This window comes from Nomia melanderi, chromosome 2 (genome assembly GCF_051020985.1).
Source record: "Nomia melanderi isolate GNS246 chromosome 2, iyNomMela1, whole genome shotgun sequence".
Classification (NCBI taxonomy): Eukaryota; Metazoa; Arthropoda; class Insecta; order Hymenoptera; family Halictidae; genus Nomia; species Nomia melanderi.
The window spans coordinates 123,058-143,441 of record NC_135000.1 but is presented as its reverse complement, the minus strand read 5'-3'; the positions used below and the strand labels follow the sequence as shown (position 1 = coordinate 143,441).

The following is a 20,384-nucleotide window of genomic DNA, read 5'->3' as shown; positions in this document are numbered from 1 at the left end:
CCGAATGCACAGCATTTGTGGCACCTCAGCACACTCACAAACTCTTTTACTTTACACGCACGACATCCTACATATACACGATCAGCACACATCAACTTGTTCCACATGCATACACTTAACTTTAAGATCACATTCCCTACATTCGCTTCTTTCTTATTGATCCGGTTGACCACACGTGCTCTCTCTTTAAATTCACTTTCACTCACACATTCACGCAAATTCTTATTGTACACTTCACTCATCAATACATCATTCGTCATCTCACACGGCACATCGAACACAATCACTTTCTCTCCGATCTTTTTTGGCTCATTCACACACATACCTATTTCCTCAAACTTCTTACACTCTCTCATTCTTTTCATTTCACTCGCACTGACCGTTTCGACGGCGATCTCTCCGTTCCGCGTCTTCCTAACGGCTTTTACCCTTACGTTCAAACTTCCACTCACCTCTTTCATAACACGCTCTTTTACCTGCTCACTTGTCATGGGGTACACGGGTGCACAGCTTCATTCTGGCACAGCCAACCTCTCCTCCAAGTGGTGTACACCCTGGGAAACTCTCGAGTTTGCCAACGAGGCTCTGGCGCGGCTCTCCTGCGAGCGTCCAGGCGGTATTTATACCGTACGGACCGCGGAGCCGTCAAATACCGTAGCCGGTATGTCTAGCAACGACCCACTGGGGACATCCACCCGGTGGTACGCGAAGCATAACCGGTCGGGGGACTTGCCTTAACTGTCCGGTCCACGAGGAGATAAACCTCTCTAATAAATCCGAAACCTTAAGTTACGGTGCGCGGCGAAGGGGTGCGGGCCGTCCTAGCGATGGTCTGTGGCTGGTGGGTGCACCAACCCTTAGCGACCAACCTCGAGGCACCTGGCGAACCTCGTTGTATTTAGCCTTCCCTCCTGGAAAGGGCGTCACCCGGGAGGGCGACTTCTTTTCGTCCCTACTCGTGGGATCAATCATGGTCAAACCTAATAAAAACAAACAAACAAAGAAGTTGTCGGTGGTTGAGGTGCAAAAGGCCCTCATCGAGAAAGAAGACGCTCTGATGGCTGGAGAGGGGGATACACCCCTCCTCAACACCGCCAGAGCAAAACCGGGTGATACCCAAGAGGTATCACGCCGGAAAAGACGAATGGAGAGGCTGGAAGGTTCCGATTCGGAATCCGGCACGGAGAAGAAAACTGCCTCGCAGAGGAAGAGGCAGAATAAAGAAATCAAGCAGGTAGAACAATCTACCACAGAGCCTGATGGCGATCAAACGCCACTGGAAGCACTGTTCGAACAGTGCAAGAAAGTGGTGGATCAAATTCAGGTCTTGATAGGCCCTGAGCCTGATGGTGATCTTGAAAAATTCAAGTACATCACCTTCATCGCCAGGGAATACGCGACAGAAGTTGAAGAGAAATGTAAGGCGCTGGGAGAAGCCGAAAGGCAGATCCGAGCCCTTACAGAGAAAAACGGATCAGAGAAATTAGAAATGTCCAAGAAGCTTGTGGATGTCGAAAGGCGGATACAAGCCTTGGAAAATGAAAAGGCGAGTGCATGTGCCAAAGCAAGGCCAAAGGCCTCAACAGTGACACCAACAATGACGGAAAAGCCAAAGAAGGCTGTGGCCCAGTCGTACGCGACTGTGGTCAAACAAAATATAACCACGAAACCAAAGGGAACGGTAAGACATGTTGTTTTTCTTGAGCTCATACTTGTTCCCACGAGAGGGGTCGATATATACGTCGCCACGTGGGGTGACGCCCATTCCCACGTGGAAGGCTGCATACCGCGGGATGCGCCTGGTGTCCCGCGAGGGAAAAGACATGTACAGTTACAAATATCGTTAACACGTTGACGTAAATGCCGTCTACAGACATCCAATGCTCGTGAATGTAGCTGCAGATGACAGGGATAGCCGTATCATATTTTTAATATTATAAATAAAAAAAAATATAATAATGTTATTCTGGAAGTATGAAATCAAACTGAGCGTCAACGTATTAAGAAACCTTGACTGTTCGAAGCTAGGGAGATATTTCCTATCGTGCGAGTGTCTGGTGCCGACTGTCCTAATCGTTTGTTAAAAGAAGCAGGGATATGGGCAGCTTTCGGTAACTTCAAAGTGTATTTCTGGTAGGGGAAATTTCCTCAGTGTTTGAACTAAACAGAAAATTTTCCCGTTAAAGTATAATGTGGCGTAGGAGCGTACATTACGCCCAGGTGTTCATGTTCTTCATAAACCCAAGTCCTTTCGCGCAGCGCTGAAAGATATAGCTACTCGATGTACAGTCCCTGGCCATCGAATTAGGACCACGTACGAAAATTTCACTTTTATGCCTATAACAGTATGTCATATATGGAAAATTGTCTTAGGTCATTCAAATTATTACCAAATACGTTGATAATGATTTATAGATAACAATTAATTCGTTACTATCGTGATTATAATCAAACTGTGTGGGTGACGAACGATTATGGTTCGCCCCAGCGTTTACGTTACGCTCAAGTGCCGATGGCGCGTGAGGTCAGATTTGGAAAATGCAAGATTTGTTTGTGTATACACGATGAAAATGTCTTGCACATATGCATGAGAGATCCTTAGAAGTTCAAATGATGAAGAAGAGAATCTGTTGTGACTGAATCGTTGAAGCGTTCGTAAGAAATCAGCGTTGAATGTTTTAGCGAGTGCATTTTATGAAATATGGGTAAACGACAGGACATGACTAGTGAGAAAAGGGCCTATATATGTGGTCTCCTGAGGAGTGGCAACCTCTCGTAGCGACAAATCGCGAAAAATGCGAATATTTCGCATCAAACAGTGATGAGAATCGCCAAATGTATGAAGGAGAATGTGTCGCAGTTTTCAAACAAAAGGTCATCCTCTCGCAGTAAACGAAAAACCACACCGAGAACAGACCGAAAAATTATAAAAACTGCATTAGAAAACCGTCGCGCGACTACAAGGGTACTGGTGCAACGTCTTAAGAACGATGGAGTGGATATATCTGAGAGAACATTCAGAAGACATTTATACGAAGCCAATATCAGTATAATTTGTCCGAAGAAGATCTCATGAGCAATTCCACCAAGATTGTGTGGTGCAATCGGTAAAACATCCACAAGCAGTGATAATATGGTCCTGTATAACAATTGAAAAACCAGGCCCACTTTATTTTGTTAATGGAACTATGAATGCTAAACAGTACGAAGATGTCATAAAAAATCGATTTCTTCCATTTTACACATCTTTAGGATCCCAATATACATATATACACGATAGAGCACCATGTCACAAAGCCAAATCCATTAAAACATTGCTTTTATCAAAAAATATCCCCTTGTTCCCATGGCCAGGCAAATCTCCCGACATGAATGCTATAGAAAACGTCTGGAGCCTACTTAAATGAATAGTTTATGAATCTCCAAACACCACATTATCACAGTTAAAAACAAAAATTCCAGTAATTTGGGAAAATAATGAAGATATAAAGGATATAATCAAGCAACGTATACGGAGCATGCCGGAAAGGGTACAAGCTGTCATCAAAGCAAAAGGTGGAAATACAAGATACTAACATGTGATAACAATATTATGTACAGCAGTAGTGTATTATGTTAGTAATTAATAAATTATATCATTACAAATTCACCAAGCCTTTTAATTTTACGGAAAACGCGAAAAATGCTTAAAATTTGTAGTGGTCCTAATTCTATGGCCAGGGACTGTAATATTCGAATAGTGTGATACTTGGTAAATCAGTGTTCCATGTACTGACTTAATTATATAGTATGAACTATCTCGAGGAATTAAAATGTTTTAGTTTAGAATACATTTTTGAAATTGACTTCTGAATGAAGAAATTGTCTTTGAAACCTTTCTAAATTCCCATCTGTATGACGTGGCTTTTTATCAAATGCCGCGTTATCGAAACTGTGATCAATACCGAGCAAAATCACCGATTAAAACCAATACAGAACAACAAGAAATATACACATCTTAGACAGTATCCAACGTGTGTTGAATGTTGGTATGTCATCCATTTTGAGATAACGGAGCGAACTGGAATAATAGATTACACACGCAAATAGTACATTTAAACCAATCAATGACAGACACTGCGAATGCAGGGTGGGGATGCATGAACACAGGACCGATGATCTGCGTGACGACGCAACGCATACACTGTCACAGCTTGAAGCGGTGAAATGCAATAAAAGATCGCGGTTTGACTGAATGATGTCAGTATAACGCCATAGCACGCAGTAGCCAGACAGCTAGCATTCACGAGTCCATTACTAGGATCGCGTTCCATCTTACATCAACATCATCGAACTCTGAATGACGAAAACGTGCTCTATCGGGAAAGAAGAATCAGTGAAGAAATACAATTATCGTACTCCGCGATAGATGCATAACACATCGTCCAATAAGTTGAAGCGATCAGCATGATTGATGCGTGGACGGTGACCTCGGCTTTGCTCGTCGTGGGTGCGGCGGCGATCTATTATTACATAAGAACTGTGTATAGTTTCTTCCACAATACCGGGATTCCGGTCGCGCCGTCGTTGCCGGTTTTGGGTAGCCTGTGGAAAGGGGTCGCGCAAAAATGTACCTTCGCCGAGTTAGTTCAACAACTTTACAATGTCCACCCCGAAGCACAGTACGTCGGCTTTTTCGACTTCCTCACGCCGGTGATTATGATCCGCGACCTGGAGCTGCTGAAGTCCATCACGGTGAAGAATTTCGAGCATTTCCAGGACCATCGCTCGCAGGCGGACTCATCGGAACCGCTGTTCAGTAAGAACTTATTCGCTTTACGCGGAGAACGATGGAAAGAAGTGAGAACCTTGTTGAGCCCAGCTTTCACGTCCAGCAAAATGAAAGCAATGTACAAATTGATGCGCGAGTGTGCGGTACGGTACGGGGAGATTTTGGCTACGGTACCCGTAAAGGAAAGGTCCATGGAGTTGAAAGACACGTTCACCAGATACACGAACGACGTGATCGCCACCTGTGCCTTCGGCGTGACCGTGGATTCGATGTCGAACCGTAACAACACGTTCTATGTGTACGGCAGGAGAGCCACCCATTTCGGCAGGTGGCAGTCTATCAAGTTCTTCTTGATGCGCATTTCGCCAAGGCTTTTGAGGTTGCTGGGTATGAAGCTGGTGGACAAGGAAATTGCAGAATTCTTCCAGGATTTGATCTCGTCGACCATTAAAGCTAGGGACGAGCAGGGCATCGTGCGACCGGATATGATTCAGTTAATGATGGAAACTAGAGGAAAATTGGGTCCAGGCAAAGAACTGACGATCGAGGACATGACCGCGCAAGCGTTTGTTTTCTTCTTCGGCGGGTTCGAGAGCACCTCGACCCTGATGTGCTTTGCTGCATATGAAGTAGGAGTGAATCCGGAGGTTCAAAAGAGGTTGCAGGAAGAGATCGACGAGGTGCTGGAGAACGGCAAAGGAGAGGTGTCGTATGAGGCGATTAACGACATGAAGTATCTAGACGCTATTATAAACGAAGCTCTAAGGATGTATCCGGTGATCGTTGGTGTGGACAGAGCCTGCACGAAACCTTTCGAACTGCCGCCTCCGCTGCCAGGAGGAAAGCCGCATCTAGTCAAGAAGGATGAGTACCTTTGGATACCAATCTACGGGGTGCAATTCGATCCTCAATACTTTGAGGAGCCTACGAAGTTCAATCCGGACCGTTTCCTCGACGATCCGAAGAAAATCCTGAATTCCGGAATGTTTTTGACCTTCGGCTTGGGTCCGAGAATGTGCATCGGCAACAGGTTCGCGCTGCTCGAGGCCAAGGTGTTGCTGTTCCACGTGTTCGCTCGCTGCAACCTCAAACCAAATGAACGAACACCTATACCGATGAAGTTGAGCAAGAAAGGGTTCCAAATGACGGCTGAAGGTGGATTTTGGTTCGACGTCGTGCCGAGGAAAATCGCCACTCCCGTACTTGTGAATTCCGTGAGCAATGGCAATGCTACATATTAGTAGAGTACGTTCTTCTATTTTTGTAATATATTGTTTTATTATAGCATAATTTTTATAGAAACATCTAGGTGATGATTATTTCTGAATACAGTGGTATGTAAGTTTGGCATCAATCCTTGTTTAATAGTATAATGCACGCTGTGAAAGTATAATAATGACAGTATCGTTGACTATGTTCAATGAATATTATATAGTAATTATTGTACACGTTTCTACCAATTTTACAAATATACTTGCATAATCAATGTATATCGTGTTTTGCTGATGACAAACACCGAATTTTATTTACAGAATGCACATTTAGGTGTGAACAGTCCTAGAGTTCCATGTCAGTACTTAGCTTTTCACATTATGACGTTGGAACCCTAATTATTATGTTTAGATTGGATTAAAGTAAGTAAGTATTTCAATTAGGCATGAAATTGAAAAATATTTTTACAAACTTTATTTATTTCATAACGTAGATACAATTTAAATTATAAATTGCATACTATTCTAATGAAATTGAATGTTTTCCCGTTGACTACTTGAATAAGAAGACTTTCGTAATGCGCAGTTTTAAATAGAATTACAGGTTATATGACTAGCTTTATAAAAAAAAAAGGTATTTCGTTCTATTGAAACAAGTAATCAAATGTTCTATTATAACCTTTACAATTCTTGATTATTTATATCTATTTTTTGGAAAAATTTATTGAATTGAAGATTACTATTGACTGAATCAAGTTGTTTTGATACAGAATGAAATTGCGTTTTACTTATTATCTACACAAGTTAAAAAATACGACGATACCTTGGTACCTTTTATCGCAGATCAATTCGTTGTTATTGTCGCATGACGTAGAAGTATCTTTCTACATGTAAGTGTCAGATTATATTGATTTACAACGACGTCAAATAACATTGAAAACAGTTGAATGTTGAAGTTCTTATCGTTCTTTTATTATTTTTTTAAAATTGATTTGGTGTTTTAGATTTGGAGGGGTAGTTCGTGTACATAAATACACAATATTCGATTAATTTACATATAAATTGAATGAGGTATAATTTATAAGATTACTTTATTCCTAGAATTAAGTGGCAATGTTCTGCTTCTAAATAATATTTAAAGGTACATATTTCAGGAGAACCTGCTGCCCCGGGTATAACAAAGTGTGAAATTTCTAATAAATTATAATATAGAACTGCTTTACAGTTTTGATATTTTGTTAATGAGTGATGCAACAAATTAAGCGTATAATATTTTGATATAAATATAACATTTCATAGAAGTAGCATTATTTAATACATAATTTCTGAATAAAATAGCAGTGTTTTTAAATTTAAATGTTTATTCTCATGTTGCATAAAAATTGGATCAAAATATGAAAAGATTGTATTTCAACTACAATCCAATACTTTTTTAAGTAAATAAAATAAATTTTGACTTCATTATCGCGACTTAATCGTTATGAAAATAATACCAACAAAATTATTAGTTTAATACATTTTATACTGTTGTAAACTCATATTATTTCTATGTCTCCTTTTTAAAGGAATTATCTATAAAAGAACATATCTCAACAGGCATTGTTGTCTTATCTCTCTGACACTGATACCAATTTCCCGACGTACCTCATGTTTTAAGCATAGCGTATTCCTTTCTATATATATGTTTCGCAGTAAAATTTACTGATAGCTTTAGAATTTTAATCACGGTGTAATCATTGAGATTAATTCACATCACGATATTCAGTACATCCTATATAATTATTAATCTAATCCTTTTACCATCTGAACAAATCAATCACTGGAATTAACTCTTAAAAGAAATTTACATTCGTCAACTCAAACTAGCGTGGTACTATTTACCACTTTTTTATTGTCTGTCAACAGTAAGTATGATAAGAGGAATTATCTGATTATATTAGGTCGCCCAAAAAATCTTGTACTTTTTAAGAAAATTTCATTTTTTAAGTTTTATTAAACTATGCGTTGCCTACTTTGTTTTGTTTGACAATTTTTATCTAAAGATAGGTATATACTCATTTGCGTAACACTAGTCGAATGTAGCAGTGAAACCAAAACGACAAGACTGTTCTGTCAATACAATCATTTCAGTCACTTCAAAGATGAACTGTGAACACATTAACTATATTGCAAATCTTTTCAAAATTACTTAAAACACTTGAACTTTGGACCACTTTCAGGTGAACTATTTGTACAATTAAATCTTTATGATAATTGTAAATTTAAATATTCTTTATTAGACATTACGCGGAATCAAATAAAATAAATATTATAAAAGTACGGAAAAATTTTAAATTTGCATACGAGCAAAAATACACGGGAAATCATTGTTACATGTTTCCAAGTTATACACAACCTTTAAATGGAAATTGAATGTAATAACACAGCCCTCAATTGACATTGCAAACAACTGTACATCTTATGTAACACGTGCGGTACTGATACCATTGAGAATGATTTATTCAATTTCTTGTACCTTCATTGCTCTCAGGAATATCTGCAAAATTATTCGTTGCTTAAAAAATTACTCAAGTGCAATTTTTGTTTGTTTTGAGCGCCCGCTAATTTAGTACGCCTGGTTTCTCTAGAGGGACGTGGGTAGGAAATAGTATTAATAATGTTACATAATATTTTTACGTCGATCAGTTACGGCGGATCATTCTCTATAAAATTATTTTAATCTATCTCCGTCGAAAGTCTATCGCAACAGACAAAATAACATTTTTCATAATTTTTAAAGAACAATTAGTTCCGGAAATAATTTTATTTACAGATTAAAGTGGGACTGTGTGTATTCTGAAACGTGATGGAACATATCAGTAATTAGCTGTCCCTTCTTCTAGAGTACCATGCGATCTGCAGTTTTTATTGAATACTTTTTTCTGTATAGGTTCCCAAAGTACATTATAAACAATTTAGAAAGATACAGATTGTTTGGAAATTATTGCGCACGAATAAAAGGGGATATATAACTCACTGAACCATTTGTTAAGAAAACGTAAAAAATAAGATTTTTAAAAGTAATAATCTTTTGCTAAAGGCGCGATAGATATGTTGCAGCATCTACCAACTCAACTCCGATATACTTTTACCTAAATTAAACTGTTTATCATTAAAAGTAACGATTTATTTCATTGATGTTGGTTGTATGCCTCCGTAGTGTAATTTCCTTAATGCTGTCGTTAAGGAACGGCGTATAATTCACGGTAAGAAATTCCTAAGCTTTTAACTTTTTATGACCGAATCCTGCATTACTTAAGTTGCAATAGTTTTATATTTAATGAATGTCATGTTTCTGTTATCCGAACCTCAAAGAACATAATTAAAAGTAAGGTTATCTATTGTATCTTGTCATTCTTATTATTTCTAAAAGTTGACAAGTGTGGTGAATTACTGACATAAATTGTTAAAATTTATTAACTGATTACAGTATATCCACTTTACATATAATTTCATCAGAAATACAGAACAAAACTTTCGAACTTGAAATATAATGCATTTTAGTAGACGGCTATATGGTCAACTATTAACTGAAACTACGGTCAATTATTGACTCAATTTAGTGGAGTTTAAATTTATTCAATAACTACTTACGTAGTACAATTAAAATCAACAAAATATTAAAGTGCATTTACTTAGACATTTCCGATTATGTAGAAATTGATGGTAACGAAGAGTCTACGGAAGGAAATGAATTGTCGAACAATCATAAATGTCTACCTATTAAAAGGACTGAAGATGAATATACAATATTTTTATGTAAAGGTGAATATTTTCCTACGAAAATATTAATAATATAGTTTCTCATATTAATAAGCCTACCGAATCAAACGAAACTCGAAGCATTTACTCCATTCCTGAATTAGATTTTGTATAGAATTAACTTCTTTTCATCTGTATTTGTCCTTCTATTCCCCCAATTGTCAATTACTAGTTTTCTCGTTTTCAAAAATGGTCAACGTCTGATGCAAGTATTACATTTTCATAAATGCCTATAAAATTTGGATAATGCAATTACTTCTAGAAAGTTCTCTTTAATACACATTGTAATAAGTTCAAACAGCATTTTCGCGCATTTATATATGTATATATACCTACATATACGTACGACTCAGGTACAAAATATGTAATTACGGTTACTGACGTCGATCATTGAGCAAGATTATTATCAGTGTATTACAAATAATAAGAAAACTTGTAAAAAAATTGAAAATACGAGTTCCCACCGTAATTAACAAGGAATAGTAATTAATTGATGCTGATGATCAAATTGTTTAATAATCAAAATATATTTACAGTATCTCGAGCAATTGTAGACACAAAATTCATGTCTCAGCAACGAAACCTTCTTCTAAAAATTTCAACTCTAATAATAGTAGCATTTCAATTAAGCTTCATTCAATTAATAAACACATCTTGATTATTCCTCGGTTGAATTTCCAACCAAAATCCATTTTCAGCCTTCAGGAATGCACCTCCGTTTCCAAGCTTCAAAGGTACCGCAGTTTTCGTGGCAACTTTCAGTTCGCAGCGGGCAAGAATATGGAATAATGCAACTTTACTTTGCAACATCGCGAACCGGTTACCGATGCATATTCTGGGTCCAATGCCAAAAGGTTCAAAGGCACCAGAATTAGTTAAATTAACTTCTTTATTCAAGAATCGGCTAGGATCAAATTGTTCGGGCTCATCGAAGTACCTCGGATCACGTTGAATCGCATAAATGGGTATCCAAATATGTGAGCCCATTTCCATTTTAAATGGCTTCAACCCAGGTAAGGCTGCAGGCAACTCTAGAGGTTTCACGCACTCTCTGTCAGTGAAAGGTATTACCGGGTACAATCTCAGAGTCTCGTTAATTACAGCCTCGAGATACTTCATTCCATTCATGGTTTCATAAGGGATTTCACCATTAGAATTCATTAGGACCTGGTCGATCTCTTCCTGCAGCCTCTTTTGAATCTCAGGATTCACTGCTAACATGTGACTAGCGAAGCATAAAAGGGTGGATGTAGTCTCGAAACCTCCAAAATAGAAAGTAAACGCCTGAGAGGCGATATCCAAGTTATTCAGGTGTTTTTCCGGACCTAATTTAGTTCTGTTCTCCATCATCAGTTGAATGAAATCTGGGCGATAGATGCCTGTCCTCTGTCTAGTAGCAATTGTAGCTGACACTACCTCCTCGAAGAAGTTCACAACTTCTTTTCTTATTATCCTTAAACCGAGCATTTTGGAGAATCTTGGAAAAAGGATCATTGCCAATAACTTGAAGACATTGCCACCGTGGAGGTCCAGAATCTCTTTGCCAAGAACGTAGAACTTGTTGTTCCGTTCGACCATCGAGTTGATACTAATTCCGAACGCGCAACTCGCGAAAACATCGTTGGCGAATCTAGTAAAGATGTCCTTCAGTTCTATCACATTATTTTCTTCTTTCAAGGCTGCCAAATGATCCGCCATGTTCGCAGCACATTCGGACATCAATTTGAACATCTCTTTCATCTTACTAGATGTGAACGCTGGTGTTAATAGTGCTCTAACTTCTTTCCATCTTTCTCCTCGAAGGAGCAATAGGTTTTTAGCGAAAAATGGATCGATGTTAAGACTACCGAAGCTACGGTGATCAGGGAAATGATCGAAATGTTTGATCGCGATAGATTTTAGTAGCTCCGGATCACGTATCATTATCACCGGCGCCATACGATGATGCAATCCAACGTATTTCGCTTCGGGATTCGTATTGTATATCTCTTGCACCACACTGGCGAATGGTTTGAAGGATATCATGGCTGACCACGTACTACCGAGCACGGGAACAGACATTTTGAAAGGTAAACCATGTGTTTTAAAAAGGTCTTCTTCTTTCAAATAGCAATAATAGAGCACTAGCGACGCAATTATAATAATTAAAATTATTAAGATACTCATTGCAAAAGATTTTAGATTTGGCTGTGTTTGTTAATTATTTACAGGTTGAATTGTAAGAGATGGTGAGTGAAGGTTGAATATTTTTGTTTAAAGAAGTGAACTGACTTGGATCTATTATAGACACTGTGTTTCCGCGACAACTGTTTCTCAAAGTACACACTCTTCCGAGTCGTCGACGATAAACGATGAGTCATTCAGCAAAATACTCCGTCTCGCGTGCGACTAACATAATGGAGTACAAAGTCCTCCTATTAATGCGAAGTAACGACAAGCGTTCCATCTTTCGGGAGAAGTTTTGTATAGACCGTCACATCATTAACGACAATTCAAAATATTGTCCGTTCCTTCTTCATTCATTGTTTCATTTATAAGTATTATTCAATTAATTATTTTTGATAAATGTTTCATTTCATCCATGCATTTATCTTATTGATGCTTTATTTTATCTATTTACTTCTTCTACTTATGTTTTATTTTATTTTACACTGAAGATATTTTCGAACAGTCATTCTCATATATATTTAGAATGAATAAAACTAATTCATGGATCTATTCATGATCAGTTAAACCGACCAAATTAGCTACTATGCGTCATAGATCAGTAGGTGTTCGCCTTGGAATACGTGTTTAAATTAAGTTAGCAGAGATTACGTGGTGTGTTTAGAATATCGCCTTAAGTGTGACGATATTATTGGTACTTCGAATAAGAGTTCTGTTTATCTTAATTCCGGAGATTTGAATAACGGGTGTTGATGTTGCGCTCAGTTTCGAAGCAATGTACTTACTTGGCAGTAAACAGTGCCAATTTCGTATACAGGATGTCTCAGGACGGGTAGTATAAAAAAGTATGCGGTAATTCGTAGTATGTTGCTTCATTTTAGAGAAACGAACATTTGCCCATTACCTGCAGTAGGGGGAATCCCCCTAGTTTCGGACACTTTTTCAACAATATTTATTAAATAATGGTATTTATTAAATTTACATGTTAGTCATATTATGAAGAAAACGAATAGAAACTAAGAAACAAAAATATAATATAACTGATTCACGTTTAGCTTAGCGGAAAACATTTGCTCTCGCGGGTTTTTGTAATACGAGTAGACACGATGACAAACTATATGTCCATGGGATAGTCTTAGTTATCTAGGTCGGCGGTTCAATTAGATATTCTTTAGATAATTATCCTGTTAACCATGAAAAGCATGGTTATTATTCGCACTGACTTGTGTTTTCCACCCATTTATCGATTCCAAATAAAGCATCCATTTATACTATAAAGATGATTTGCATTGGCTGTTTAACCCTTAATTCATGAGTAATTTTTCGGTTTTTCTCTGCAAAAGTATAGGCGAAATTTTCAGCCCGTATTGCTTTATTATCAAAAAATTTGTAATGGAGTGTAAAATACTTGCATTGTAAAAGTAATTGGAAATAAAGAAAACATGTTTATTATTGAATATGTTTTTGAATATGTCTTACATATCTAAAACGCGTTGAAATTTAAAACACGAATCTATGCATGAATCAACATTAGAATTTTTCAAAACTTCACTGCATAATGCAGTTAACAGATTAAAAAACTGTGCTGTTATAATACAAGAATAAGTTGTAGTTCTAAAGGGAATACAGTAAATCTTGCTAAGTAACCGTGAAGATTTATACAGAAGCAGTTTTAACGAGGAACATGATAAATTGTAGAAACAACAGTAATATTTTGCATTATATTTCAAATGTCTGTATCGTAGAAAAATAAGCAACTCAAAACTAATGGTCTCAAAATGTCATCCTACCGTGGATTGACATTAACACATCTAATCTTAACCGATAGGAAAATTTACCAAATATACTGATAATTTCTAAAAAGTAATTAGATGTTAACAAAACAAAAGAAAATATTCCAAACACATATCGCTGAACAACATGGGCAGACGAAAGAAGAAACAAACATGCACTGGTCCACGCAAATATTTAAGATTAACATATTTCTAACAAAAATTAAAGTCTCAAACCCGTGTTATTCGATTTTAACTAGCAGTGTGCGGGCTGTCTAATGTGCGTAACGATTTAATTAAAATATTGGTTATATGCTTGTTAATGGATTTATTACATTTTTAATTTCACAAATAATATTAATGTTCAAACGATAAAAACATAAATAATCTGGAAAATTCAATAGAAAGATTTGTCTTTCTGTTACTAAACATTTTAACTTTACAACCAGTACACACTCTGTTTTTCTCGAATATACTTGTCATCGCATAAAAATAAATAAGTTGAAATTTATTTCTATTTATGAAAAATAATTTCAAAATAGATGAAACAGTTAAAGGGTGACAAGTAAAAATTGCAGGAAATACTACGTTAGAGACTACGGTGCGAAGGTGTGATATACTGGTTTTAACGCTCGACGTAATTTTCGATTTAACTGTTACGACTATTCCTTCGGGAATGCCTCTATGTACCGCCGTCAGGACTTTGAGCGGTGGAGTTACCAACGACAGCGTTTGAATTTCCACTTTTCTTTTACAGCTCACTATTTTGCGATATACGATACTTGTTCTATTTAGCGTGGTGCGATTCGAATAGAACTTTTGGATTCAAATTAGATCGTCCGCAGAATTGTTGTTGTTTCAGGTACCTGAATATGTGAGGAACAGTGTCTTACAAATTTTTTTATCCTTGGAGCACTCGAAAGGTACTGTGCTATGTCGAAAGTTAGGCATTTTTTGACTACGCATTTTACTCCTAAAATTTCTGGCAACTCTTTGCATTTGTTTTGGAAAAGTTGTACGAATTTTTCTTCAGTATCAAAATTTTCAGGTAAGTATTGTATATACTCAACATTCAATAGATCATTACTTTTCTACCATGAATCTTTATGTAAAAATCGATATATTAACATAATTAATACATCATCGATTTCATACAGTTGTACAACTTCGCGAATGATTTTATCATACATTAAGATCCGTCCCGGCGTTCTTCCAAGCACAGTTGTATTCAGTAAGCCGTCCGCCTTTTTGTTCTAGAGCGATTTGTTCGCGATCTGCAGTATTTCGAAAAGCCACTTTCTAAGGTCATTTAATACTTCGAAACAAATTACTTTCTTGTAATATCACTTTCAACTTCGAAAATTTTTCAACAGAAATATTGTGACTCTTTAATTTTGCTCACTAGTATAGAAAATCTGCACAAAATATAAATAAAATGAAATACATTAAATAATTATATATTATTTATGAAGTCTTATATATTATATTATTGTATATTACATCATATATATATATATTCTTTACACAAGTAAGTAAGGTGTAGAGCTAAACGTATGATGGTTATATTTTTCTTACATTATGGGAAAATTATGAAGTTTTTTCAATGGCAATATATTTTCTGCGTTTCGAATCTAACATTATGTAAATAGAGAAGCAAAATTTATTTGCACAAAATTGTTACTTTTCAAATGAAAATGATTTTGTATAGTAGGGTCTACTTAGCAATACATTGGTAACCTTTAATTTTCATTATGCGAATAGTCAAATTTTTCTAGTTTTGTCCAGAGGTGGCGCACAATACGAACGCCTTCACTTTCGTTACCAGTAAGGGGAGTCTGAGAAAACATCAAGCGTTAGCGACAAACAGTTAACGACAAAAAGTTACTGAAAAAAGTTAAGAAATTTCGTATTAAGATATTTATCCTGTAGTTACTAATATTTTATATAAGATAATCAAGTATTAATTAATATTATAAATAAAGATAATAGAAAATATTATCTTTAGGTTATTAAATAACGATGGACGATGGACGATGGACAACATTACATCATGTAAATACTCTAAATAAAAATAGAAATTTTAAATGCTGTTGGAAAATAAATGTTTGTTAAAAGAAGGTTATAAAATAAAATACTATAAGTGTGATCGTTCATATTCTTTTAAAACATTTCAAAGTATTTTAAATTAACAATACACAAGTCACAAAGAAATTATTTCGAATATAAAAAATAATGGAACACATATAACCAATAGGAAGAATCTTTGTAAATTTTTAATGGAATTCATAATTTGTCGAAGGCATTTTTCTCGCATTGTCGAAGAAGAAAGATTTATTAAATTTATTAACGCCTTGAAATCTGATTTCGACTTGCCTACTGGATGTATAATGACTCGGATTATTCAAAGTACATGTAAAGAAAAGCAAAATAAAGTAATTCAATATTTTAAAAAAATAGAAAATAAAATTTCCTTAACATATGGTTCATGGACCCCCGTTACAAATAACCCCTACATTGTCGCCACAAGTTATTTTATGATAAAAAATACATTATATATCGTTTTAATTGATTTTGATATATGTAGTTCCATACCCACGTAATGTCGAGTATGTTTTGCAAAAAATAAAATATATCAGTGAAACATTTGAATGTATAGACACATGTGTAGCTATTATTACGAATAATGCAACGACCAACTACATATAAAGTTTGAAAGAAATAGAAAATGAAATTAAGAAAATAACAAAACTTATACATTTTATTCCTTTTTCGTCAAAAATAAAACAAATTTTTCGAGTATGCTATAGTTTTTTAAATATAAAACATCGGAAACTAATTACTTACGTGCTTTCAATGAAGCGACACTAATATTATCTAGAACTAAACATCTTAGTATTTGTTACGTAGGAAATTGTTGTGGATGTTTTATTGCAAAACGTGTCAAATTTTAAAGAAAGCATTTCTCTGAAGGAATATGTTTCCGCAATGGAAAGTAAATTCGACCAATGTGTGCCATACGTCCTTAACGACTTAGCTCAGTTTTCAGTAATCTTGGATCCCAGATTAAAAGGTTATTTTCTCCAAAAAAGAAATTCCAAAGCGTTGGACAAGTTAACCAATTATTTTTACAGTAACAATTACAGAGGGGAGCATACAGTAAAACAAACTGAGAAACAGAATTCAATGTCTAGTAGTTTTTCAGTATTTTCAAACATGTACCGCCAACAAGAGTTGAATTGTAATGAGATCCATACATATGCAAATATGTCAAGAGAACTGGAGAACATCGATCCTGTTACATGGTGGAACGATCGAAAAGAATCATTTCCAGCATTAAGCCGAATGATTTTAAATATCTTGTCAGTGCCTACCACAAGCGTGCCGAGTGAGCAGACATTTTAAAAAGTTGGAAATTCAATAACTACAAAAAGAAACAAATTAAAACAATCTATTAATATTCAAGCATCCATGTGTTTGAACGCCCGGACACCCTTGTTAAACGATGATTAATCATTTTCATATCTGTCATTGTGTTGTGCAATTGAAAATGTTCATTTTAATTAAATAATTTACACAATTGTATTATTTTTAATTTATTTTTTTTAACGGAGGAAGTTACTCTTTAACGGAAGAAAAAGTTACAAAGTATACTTAATCAATATGTTTATCGTTATGGTCCGAAATAGAATAATATTTTTATGTTGAGTTCATCACGTTTTTCTTTATTAAGAAATTATTTCAGAAAAAGGAAATTCTGGAATTTTCAGTAAAGACATTTATCATTTTAGAAGTCATTCATAGAAACTGTTTATTCTAGTTTCGGCGATAATGATAAGATTCGCTACTTAAGAATGTTTCCGAGTTTGGCAGTGGTTGAAGCGTTTTATTTTGCAAAATTTTCAAATGGAAAAAGTAGTACTTTGTAAGTTTTTACACAAAAATTAATATCTTTACTAAAAACAAAATGAATTAGTTTCTTAATTTCGAATGCTTGTAATATTCAACTTCAAACCTTATATGTTTAAATTTCTTAGGTTTAAGCTTTGCAGTGTTAATATAATAACAGAGGACTCTAATCGTCAAGTCGGAAGACTCGAGCCTTGAGCGCTCAAATCCAAGAAATGTAGCTTTCAAGGCTCGTGGATCAGCGCTCATGTTTACAATACTAATTATACCTATCATATGAAATCAAACATTACATAAATAGTGTTATGTAAAACAAACAAGTTTCATTCGGAATGTTACGTATTTAATAACTATAATAAGTTATAATGACAGTTTTACATATAATATAGTGCCAGAGTGAGAGTGAAAGAAAGAAAAAGGGAAAGTGAGAGCGTGATTGACGTTACCGGTCGTGCGCGGTTAACATAAAAAGAGCATCGTTGCGCGAAAAGAGAACAACGAAAATAAAAGAAACGGATCAGTATTATAGCGATTATGCGGACCGATCGTGTTTTGTAAATTCCATTATTTTCTGTTCAAAATACACAATTTAATTAAATACAGTAAAGGGTATTTATTTTTTCCGCAGAGTCGTCTTACAATAGTAATGTAGGAGCGATTAGTCTGACAATAGTAGTGTTGGATTATTACCAATAATGCATCTGTTAGTAAGCAAAACTGAATTGTGTTACGTATGAGAAACATTGCCTTTAGTCAAAATAATATAATAGACCAGATATCATCGGACCCATAGGCCTGTAACTATTTATACCTAAGAGTCTTGGAAGTACACTGTATGCCGTCCTGATCTTTTCTTTTTAATCATTTAACTGCGTTTGACGAGTATACATGACATCTTAAAACTCTAAATGGTGCTAATTTTTTTAACGATAATTATAGACAGGCATGTCATTCTTTTACGTTTAGCCTTAGAGTATCGTTAGAATATATTACAGGTGCATTTGGCCTGAATTTGACGAATATACGCTTCATTATTTGATTTTATTGCGCGCAAAATAAGAGATTATTGAAATTAAATTCCGGACTTAACGGGTCAAGTGGGTAACAGACTTTCCGCTATGGCTTCACAGGTTTTTCCTTCAGTTAGAGTGCGACCTCCAAAGTGATACAAGGTCCTTCCGACCTTCCAAGAAATAAAACAAAGTTAGTGTAAGAATCCACACAATATTCACGAATTATTTCAACCAATTTCCAATAGACTATGTAAACAAGAATAGTAAACTTAGAAAGCCGTTGCCTTTTGAGTTCTGCCCTAAACAAAAGTGGAACCAAAATATACGAAGCCAATGCAGAGTTCCGCGGATGAGTTCGGAAAACCGTTGCACCGACAGACGAACTTGGAGGAGCGTTGTCTTTCAAATACCGTAAATAGTCGAGGCGCGGACAACGAAGGTTAACTCGAAAGGTCACGGCCAAAACATGATAACGTGTTTGCCGAATCTCGACTATGTTGTGTAAGAGAGTGCACGCGCGCAGGAGAGCTTGGTGGGGAGAAGGTTGGGAGGGAGGAAAAAAATGAGAACCGTAACCCACAGACCTACTGCAGCGTTGATCTGTAGCCTGCCTGGCTGCGCACAATGCATCGTGCTTCTGTCATTCCTATGGGAAACACCCTGCGTGTCCGTGAGGTTAGTAGGGTAGCACTGGCAAGGGAATGACCCTGATTGTCCTCCTCGGATTTCAATCATTTTTTGTACAATAGTAGTATACATGTAGTATCTAATCGAGTTTCGGGGTCCAATAAACAGAGCGAGAGCCATGCTGACAAGAGAGGCTTCTCTGGCTAAGCAGTGCCTTTCTCAGGGCCTTCCTGTAACCTCCAAGCGAGGAATACCAGATTGAAAGAATAATATTCAAACCAAGTTTTTACCATTTTATTATTCAGCTCATAAAATCCTGTTGTACAATTAGGTGTAAACAGTCAGGAATTTTGAAGATATAGGCATTTAAAGTTACGTATCTTGAATGTATATCATGATTATAATCTACAGTTTTCAAAGTCTCAATATGAAATCAGACTCGTAAAGAAGTTGTCAAACGGAAGTTCAAGAAAACTGAATATCGCTCACTTATTTTAGGTTCAAATTAATTACTATTTTTCTAATATGAATTTTTATGCTCTAAAATAAACGTGGATATATCGTAGATAAATTGAGAATTCTTCTTTGTTTTTTAGCAAATTATTAATGACGAAGTTATCTTAGCTAGCGTAGCAACGAAAGAAATCATAGGACAAGGAATTAACATTAATCTGAAACGTTAATTTTAAACACAGCAGAAATGTCTAAAATATCGAAATCGATCGACTAGAAACATTCATGCAAACCGGCATACGTGAATGTTTTTTAATCACAGAGTGATACAAGGATTTGAATGACTAAACCGTTACGCTTCAGTTTAGTTAGTAAAAAATATTGGAAAGCGACAAGTCGCGAAGTGATAAGAATTTTATATTTAATAGATTATTTTATATGGCAGAAAAATAAACGGCTTGAACTTATAAGAATAATATTTCTAAAACTTACACCAGCTTTTCTTTCCAATATAGTATTTTCTTCTGTACAAACAGATTTGATTAACGAGTAAAGCGAATCGACGCGGAACGGATACTCCGGGGAAATGGAGGGATGGGCGGTTTTCCAGTTGATCGCCTCCCATGGCATCGTTCTCTAATTACAGAACGCTTACAAAACTTCG

At 35.9% G+C, this 20,384-nt stretch overlaps 1 protein-coding gene and 1 pseudogene across 1 annotated transcript; one reads left to right on the top strand and one right to left on the bottom strand.

Moving 5' to 3' along the window:
- The first annotated feature begins 4,206 nt into the window (after positions 1-4,206).
- Positions 4,207-6,261, top strand: LOC116433863 (cytochrome P450 9e2-like). The gene has a single exon (XM_031992422.2). The coding sequence runs from the start codon at positions 4,447-4,449 to the stop codon at positions 6,010-6,012; it is 1,566 nt and encodes a 521-aa protein (XP_031848282.2). The 5' UTR covers positions 4,207-4,446; the 3' UTR covers positions 6,013-6,261.
- A 151-nt stretch (positions 6,262-6,412) lies between these two features.
- Positions 6,413-12,162, bottom strand: LOC116433864 (cytochrome P450 9e2 pseudogene; annotated as a pseudogene).
- Between the last annotated feature and the right edge of the window lie 8,222 nt (positions 12,163-20,384).

Coding starts and splice junctions, on each gene's coding strand:
- LOC116433863 (XM_031992422.2), top strand. CDS start 4,447: ATGATTGATGCGTGGACGGTGACCTCGGCTTTGCTCGTCGTGGGTGCG.